This window comes from Quercus robur, chromosome 6 (assembly GCF_932294415.1).
Source record: "Quercus robur chromosome 6, dhQueRobu3.1, whole genome shotgun sequence".
Lineage (NCBI taxonomy): Eukaryota > Viridiplantae > Streptophyta > Magnoliopsida > Fagales > Fagaceae > Quercus > Quercus robur.
This window is the reverse complement of record NC_065539.1, coordinates 7578717-7587603: the sequence shown is the minus strand read 5'-3', so window position 1 is coordinate 7587603 and position 8887 is coordinate 7578717. Positions and strand designations below refer to the sequence as shown.

Sequence of the window (8887 nt, the reverse complement as noted above, 5' to 3'; positions counted from 1 at the left end):
CTGTAACTTGCTGTTGTAATCGGTAAATATGTGTTTTCACGTGGCCCACAATCTCACTTTCATCGATCAAAATTAGCAATTGTGATATAAAAATGTGCTAAATTAAAAGAGAAGTTTGAATAATATTTTTTATAATTTTTTGAAATAAATATGAGTAAAAAAAATTATAAAAATACATATAATATTATTTAAAAACTGAAAATTAACTTTAAAAATGGTTTACCAAACAGACCTACGTGTCTCTGAAATTAATCTTGTTCTTTTTTGTTTAATTACCTTTTTTTTTTTTTTAATGTGCTTGATGACGTAATTGATGCAGCAACGGTCTCATGGCCCACCTTAATACTTAATTGAGACATTGAGGCTTGTTTGTAATTGTACTGTCGTTTTCAATGATGTGTCCGTCAATAGCGATAGACTGCGCCTCTATAGTCTATATTAGTGTCACCACTTTCCGACGGCCCACCACCAACAATCTCCGGCTCGGCCACTACTCACCCACAACCCACCACCTACGTTCTCTGGCCCAGTCTAAAATAGTGAAGGAGCTGCTGTTCTCTCAGCTAATCTGTGTCCCCATAAAATTTCTCTTTTCTGAAGAGAAAGTACACAAATCAATATAGTGACAATAAAACTTTCTACAAATAATTTAGTTTAGGGTCGGATTAACCTATATTCTTTAGAACTTTTTTTATTTTTGATGGCCAAAATAGGTGAGTGGGGGTGATCATTGTGCCAGACTCCCATGGGCGTGACCATTAGAGCACTCACCCATTAGAAAATGTTTGATTAAGCCATAATCACAGCTACCCGAGGTGACAACATATCTCATCCTACCCCCACAAGAAGGCTAGCACCCTTGGGCTAGCTGCAAGAGAGAATTTCCACGTTCCACTCGTTAGGGTTCGAACATGGGACTTCAAGTAGCGTTGCACTCTTGCATTCACACCAAAACCACCATTCTCACCATTCTCGGTAGTTTTATGACATATATTAATTATCTATTTTATAATTTTTTTAATAACAAATTGAAAAAGTTATCAAAAAGTTTTTCACTTTTTCATATATAGTTTCATAAAAAGTTTGTCACCTGCGGCATTTGTGCATTGAACTCAAAAAAAAAAAAAAAAAAAAAAAAAAAAAAAAAAAAAAAAGAAAGAAGAGAGAGAGAGTTTGACAGCACTTCAGTTGAGGCTCAATTGATCAAAATTCGACTGCAACTCGATCAAGACTCCCTTGATAATTAAAAAAAGAACAAAAAATTTTGTGGCTAACTTGTTTTAATTCCAGAAAATTGGTTGGGCTCATAATTCTATACGCTACTTAATCAAGTATAATAAGAGACTGTTTTGCAAGACTTTGAGGGCCCTACTTAATCAAGTATAATAAGAGACTGTTTTGCAAGACTTTGAGTGGGGGGGGGGGGGGGGGGGGGGGGGGGGGCGCCATGGCCGCATGGCCTTTCCAGCTTCTTGAAAAATCAGTTTATGCATGTATATATTCATGAGCATAATAAACTGTCAAGTACAATCAGACTCAATGTACAGAATTCTAAAGCTTAAATTCACAGAGTATAGGATCAATCTAGATTCTAAAATTAATCCAGCGAGAAACAAGATTTATTAAAAAAAAAAAAAAAAAACACTTATTACGACCTCACTCACTTCATGATGTTATAATATTTAAGAAGAATTAATCATAAATAGCTTTCAAGGCATAGAAACCATGAATATCTACCTCACGGCTCAAGCTATGTATTTTCATAATTAGAATTAAACACTCAAAATACAAAATTTTGATTTCCATTAACAATAGGCCTATTTTGATTTCCTATATCTAATGTTTCATTAGTACGTAATGCTTCTTTCACAATCACATGTACATGTTTAAGAATTACGTTTAAATGAAGAGAAAAGGAGACAAATCTCCCAATATAATGCAAAATATGGCCGCAATGGTTGGATTTAGAGGTGATATATGATCTTTATGATATAGCTAGCATGGAAGCTCAACAAAGAATTGAATTAATCTATTTTAATTTTGTGTCGAGTGTTCCGAGTTAGATTTCAAATCTACTTTAATTTTAGATAAACACTATATCCACAATATTTTTATAATACTTTCATAACAAATCATAGGTGGTAAGCTGTTATTAGTTCTAATTTGAATCAACAACTTAAATTACTTTTTCGTCCATCCATAACAGCCAATAACAATTAACAACATACCACTTAAGATTTATTGTGAAAATGTTGTGAAGATAGCATTTCTATATCTTAATTTTATGTCAAATCTTCCCTTAATTTAAAACTACTTCAAGGCCATTTAAAAGTACTTTGAAGCCCATTTGATAACTATTTTCAATTGATTTGAAACTAATTCAAATTGTTTTACTAGAACTTATCGTCAAGACAAATATAAACTTCAGAGAAATTTTTATTATGCTTTAGAAAATCATATGTGCCTTTTCAACATATTTTTACAATGATTTTATAATTTTTAGAATAATTTTTTCTTATTTAAATTAAGCTTTCAAGACTAAGCAAAATTTTCATAATACTAAATGATATCCTCTTTCTTTCTTTCTTTTCTTTTCTCTCTTTTTTTTTTTTTTTTTTTTTTTGGCAAAACTTCAAATGTTGGGAAATTTCTGATGATCAACCGAAAGAACAAACAAATAATTTATGAATAAAGGCTAGCTCAAAGGCAAGAAACTTTGTTGTTATTTGACAATATTTTCTCTATAAATGATGATGTTAAAGGGCTACTGCAAATTTGTTTTAGGATAAAACTAAGTCAAGAATTATTCAAGTATCATTTTTGAGAAAATTTTTGTGAATTTCTATAGAATGTTGAAGTGCTCTCACTTAAAAACTAGATATGAATCACTATTTATAAACAAAAAAAACGTTCACAAAACTCACTAGCTGTTTGAAACACTTTAAAATTTGTCTCATAAATTCTACAGGAAAAAAAAAAAAAAAAAAACTTTTGCATATCTTGACCAATCGATATTTAATTATTTACACTTCGATTGAACAAACTTTAATGACTCGATCAGTTGACCTACAATCCTGGCTGGTATTGAGCAAAACAGAAAGGTACTTCAAAACTAATTAAACAACACTTGTCTAGTCTCAACTATCCTTCATTCGAACAATACTAGATTTTACTTTATTACAATTCTCTCCACTTTACTTTTCAAATTATATTTAGTTATACATACTACTACCTACTTGTATATGTCTATATGTACAACAAAAGGAACACATTAGTATCAACCTTAGTTAGAAATGATATATATATATATATATATATATAAAATTTAATAAGTGCTTTTAAAAAGTGATTGAGATTCTCTTAATGGCTATAGATACTTGCAAATTGTTCAAGTTCGCTAATTGTTGACGCACTTGACAGTTTTCTCAATGCCATATGAAATTTAGGATTTATTTTAATAAGTGACATACTGATTTTTAAAATAACTGTAATTATTTAGCTGGATGTACAACTATATTAGAAAGCGCAACCTACAAACATGTTTTGTAATTTATACAAGTAGAGGGCCTGTGACTATGTACAAGGCATACGACCTATAACCTAATGACTGCTAACAGCCTCTCCCTTAAACTAAACATAGGTTCCAACGAGATAATGGAAGCAAAGACTTAGTTCGCTCGTGAAAATGAAATGCTTCATTATTATATGCCAGTGGTTTCTCAAAAAAAAAAAAAAAAAATATGCCAGTGCGATATGTACTGCAGGCATAGAAGTTTAAAGGACAAAATTGGCAAATGCCCTTTTCGGGCAAAAAAAGCAACATTATTGATGCAGCGTAGGCGTGTTGAAGTAAAATTTGTAACACACAATTACTACAATTCTTTCACGAAACCTAAGTTCTACAAGAACACTAGGCTAGTAGGCCAAATAATAGAGAAAACCTCTCTAACAAGCTTTTATTAATCAACACATAACAATAATCAACCTCTCTATAAAGAGTATTTATAGGAATAGAATTTCTCCTACTCCTTTTAGGAAAAGACATAATTAACCTACGTCTACTTGAAAAAGGAAAAACAATTTAACTTGGAAAAGAAAAACAATTAAAACCCTAATTCAACTATGAAAAAAGAAAACAACATAAAATATTAAAATATTTTATTCTTCCTTAACATATCTGCATCATTCTCTCGGGGTTGGGGAAAACTCGTCCTCGAGTTTTGTGGCAATCTTCCACGATCAATTGAAACCCCGAATAATCCTCTCCATCCTATTCTTCTGTGCAAGACAAGACGAATCAGTATGCTACTTATCAATCTTTTCTCACTCATAATAAATCTTGATGTACGGATTTTTATTCTTGACTTCTTTTGCAACGGTGGGATATATGAAGCAAGTACTAAAAAAGAATCCATTAACACATCCATAAACTTCATATTGCCTACTTCACAAAGATTACTTAATATCACTTGTTCACGCCTCTTGTTGACCTCTATCAATTCTTGTTCAATAAAATCCTCCCAGAAGGGATCAATAATGTTTTCCATTAATCTTTCCAAATTGATGTTAACTATATTACCAAAGAAATTTGAGAGAAGCTCATCAACCCCAATGAAATCATAGTGTCTAATGTGTTCAAGTTCAAGCTTTAATAGATTGAAACTTTATTCATCAATTGAGAACTCGTCTACTACTGAACAAACTGATTGTACCAACCTATGATTGTAATCAGTAAAATCAATAACCTTTTGTCTTTGATCGTCGAAAGTCTCATCAATGATGTGAGTTATGGGCTCACCTTGTATGTATATGACTTTATTTTTATCAAGCTCAATCTTGTCTTCTTGACTAAAATCTTCAGGATAGTCATCATAAATTGGTGGAGAATCCCAATTTATTACATAGACGCTTTCAATGTATTCATCCTCCTTTTTGATATTGTAGTCCTCGTCCTCAACATCAAAATACTCCTCCTCCTCCACATAACATGGATTTGGATGGCAGTTTTGAGGTTGGTTTTCAACGGCTAAGGCGGCGAGCTGCTTTGAAAGCGCATCAAACCACTCATCTATTCGTTGAAAGAACGCCTCTAATTGCACATCGTGTGCAACCTCATCGCATTCATACACGTCATCTATGGCAACAAGTCTTCCCCCACATGCTCCTCTTTGTGCCATGGTAGGAACCTAGCCTTGCTCTGATACCAACTGATGCAGCGTAGGCGTGTAGAAGCAGAATCTGTAACACACAATTACTACAATTCTTCCATGAAACCTAAGTTCTACAAGAACACTAGGCTAGTAGGCCAAATAATAGAGAAAACCTCTCTAACAAGCTTTTATTAATCAACACATAACAATAATCAACCTCTCTATAAAGAGTATTTATAGGAATAGAATTTCTCCTACTCCTTTTAGGAAAAGACATAATTAACCTACGTCTACTTGAAAAAGGAAAAACAATTTAACTTGGAAAAGAAAAACAATTAAAACCCTAATTCAACTATGAAAAAAGAAAACAACATAAAATATTAAAATATTTTATTCTTCCTTAACGTATCTGCATCATTCTCTCGGGGTTGGGGAAAACTCGTCCTCGAGTTTTGTGGCAGTCTTCCACGATCAATTGGAACCCCGAATAATCCTCTCCATCCTATTCTTCTGTGCAAGACAAGACGAATCAGTATGCTACTTATCAATCTTTTCTCACTCATAATAAATCTTGATGTACGGATTTTTATTCTTGACTTCTTTTGCAATGGTGGGATATATGAAGCAAGTACTAAAAAAGAATCCATGCACACATCCATAAACTTCATATTGCCTACTCCACAAAGATTACTTAATATCACTTGTTCACGCCTCTTGTTGACCTCTATCAATTCTTGTTCAATAAAATCCTCCCAGAAGGGATCAATAATGTTTTCCATTAATCTTTCCAAATTGATGTTAACTGTATTACCAAAGAAATTTGAGAGAAGCTCATCAACCCCAATGAAATCATAGTGTCTAATGTGTTCAAGTTCAAGCTTTAATAGATTGAAACTTTATTCATCAATTGAGAACTCGTCTACTACTGAACAAACTGATTGTACCAACCTATGATTGTAATCAGTAAAATCAATAACCTTTTGTCTTTGATCGTCGAAAGTCTCATCAATGGTGTGAGTTATGGGCTCACCTTGTATGTATATGACTTTATTTTTATCAAGCTCAATCTTGTCTTCTTGACTAAAATCTTCAGGATAGTCATCATAAATTGGTGGAGAATCCCAATTTATTACATAGACGCTTTCAATGTATTCATCCTCCTTTTTGATATTGTAGTCCTCGTCCTCAACATCAAAATACTCCTCCTCCTCCACATAACATGGATTTGGATGGCAGCTTTAAGGTTGGTTTTCAACGGCTAAGGCGGCCAGCTGCTTTGAAAGCGCATCAAACCACTCCTCTGTTCGTTGAAAGAACGCCTCTAATTGCGCATCGTGTGCAACCTCATCGCATTCATACACGTCATCTATGGCAACAAGTCTTCCCCCACATGCTCCTCTTTGTGCCATGGTAGGAACCGAGCCTTGTCTTCATGACTAAAATCTTCAGGATAGTCATCATAAATTGGTGGAGAATCCCAATTTATTACATAGACTCTTTCAATGTATTCATCCTCCTTTTTGATATTGTAGTCCTCGTCCTCAACATCAAAATACTCCTCCTCCTCCACATAACATGGATTTGGATGGCAGCTTTAAGGTTGGTTTTCAACGGCTAAGGCGGCGAGCTGCTTTGAAAGCGCATCAAACCACTCCTCTGTTCGTTGAAAGAACGCCTCTAATTGCGCATTGTGTGCAACCTCATCGCATTCATACACGTCATCTATGGCAACAAGTCTTCCCCCACATGCTCCTCTTTGTGCCATGGTAGGAACCTAGCCTTGCTCTGATACCAACTGATGCAGCGTAGGCGTGTAGAAGCAGAATCTGTAACACACAATTACTACAATTCTTCCATGAAACCTAAGTTCTACAAGAACACTAGGCTAGTAGGCCAAATAATAGAGAAAACCTCTCTAACAAGCTTTTATTAATCAACACATAACAATAATCAACCTCTCTATAAAGAGTATTTATAGGAATAGAATTTCTCCTACTCCTTTTAGGAAAAGACATAATTAACCTACGTCTACTTGAAAAAGGAAAAACAATTTAACTTGGAAAAGAAAAACAATTAAAACCCTAATTCAACTATGAAAAAAGAAAACAACATAAAATATTAAAATATTTTATTCTTCCTTAACGTATCTGCATCATTCTCTCGGGGTTGGGGAAAACTCGTCCTCGAGTTTTGTGGCAGTCTTCCACGATCAATTGGAACCCCGAATAATCCTCTCCATCCTATTCTTCTGTGCAAGACAAGACGAATCAGTATGCTACTTATCAATCTTTTCTCACTCATAATAAATCTTGATGTACGGATTTTTATTCTTGACTTCTTTTGCAATGGTGGGATATATGAAGCAAGTACTAAAAAAGAATCCATGCACACATCCATAAACTTCATATTGCCTACTCCACAAAGATTACTTAATATCACTTGTTCACGCCTCTTGTTGACCTCTATCAATTCTTGTTCAATAAAATCCTCCCAGAAGGGATCAATAATGTTTTCCATTAATCTTTCCAAATTGATGTTAACTGTATTACCAAAGAAATTTGAGAGAAGCTCATCAACCCCAATGAAATCATAGTGTCTAATGTGTTCAAGTTCAAGCTTTAATAGATTGAAACGTTATTCATCAATTGAGAACTCGTCTACTACTGAACAAACTGATTGTACCAACCTATGATTGTAATCAGTAAAATCAATAACCTTTTGTCTTTGATCGTCGAAAGTCTCATCAATGGTGTGAGTTATGGGCTCACCTTGTATGTATATGACTTTATTTTTATCAAGCTCAATCTTGTCTTCTTGACTAAAATCTTCAGGATAGTCATCATAAATTGGTGGAGAATCCCAATTTATTACATAGACGCTTTCAATGTATTCATCCTCCTTTTTGATATTGTAGTCCTCGTCCTCAACATCAAAATACTCCTCCTCCTCCACATAACATGGATTTGGATGGCAGCTTTAAGGTTGGTTTTCAACGGCTAAGGCGACCAGCTGCTTTGAAAGCGCATCAAACCACTCCTCTGTTCGTTGAAAGAACGCCTCTAATTGCGCATCGTGTGCAACCTCATCGCATTCATACACGTCATCTATGGCAACAAGTCTTCCCCCACATGCTCCTCTTTGTGCCATGGTAGGAACCGAGCCTTGTCTTCATGACTAAAATCTTCAGGATAGTCATCATAAATTGGTGGAGAATCCCAATTTATTACATAGACTCTTTCAATGTATTCATCCTCCTTTTTGATATTGTAGTCCTCGTCCTCAACATCAAAATACTCCTCCTCCTCCACATAACATGGATTTGGATGGCAGCTTTAAGGTTGGTTTTCAACGGCTAAGGCGGCGAGCTGCTTTGAAAGCGCATCAAACCACTCCTCTGTTCGTTGAAAGAACGCCTCTAATTGCGCATTGTGTGCAACCTCATCGCATTCATACACGTCATCTATGGCAACAAGTCTTCCCCCACATGCTCCTCTTTGTGCCATGGTAGGAACCTAGCCTTGCTCTGATACCAACTGATGCAGCGTAGGCGTGTAGAAGCAGAATCTGTAACACACAATTACTACAATTCTTCCACGAAACCTAAGTTCTACAAGAACACTAGGCTAGTAGGCAAAATAATAGAGAAAGCATCTCTAACAAGCTTTTATTAATCAACACATAACAATAATCAACCTCTCTATAAAGAGTATTTATAGGAATAGAATTTCTCCTACTCC

General features: G+C 34.6%; 1 protein-coding gene across 3 annotated transcripts; it reads right to left on the bottom strand.

Moving 5' to 3' along the window:
- Nucleotides 1–3927: 3927 nt before the first annotated feature.
- LOC126732544 (uncharacterized) lies at nucleotides 3928–8653 on the bottom strand. Of its 3 annotated transcripts, none has more exons than XM_050435464.1 (3): nucleotides 8488–8653; nucleotides 4799–5011; nucleotides 3928–4278 (listed from the first exon to the last, which is right to left on the bottom strand). In XM_050435464.1, the coding sequence occupies exons 1-3, from the start codon at nucleotides 8651–8653 to the stop codon at nucleotides 4271–4273; spliced, it is 387 nt and encodes a 128-aa protein (XP_050291421.1). In that variant the 3' UTR covers nucleotides 3928–4270. The 3 variants fall into 3 exon arrangements, with proteins under 3 accessions (XP_050291421.1, XP_050291420.1, XP_050291422.1); XM_050435463.1 differs by lacking the exon at nucleotides 8488–8653 and adding an exon at nucleotides 6750–6915; XM_050435465.1 differs by lacking the exon at nucleotides 8488–8653 and having other exon boundaries at nucleotides 4799–6148.
- Nucleotides 8654–8887: the final 234 nt, after the last annotated feature.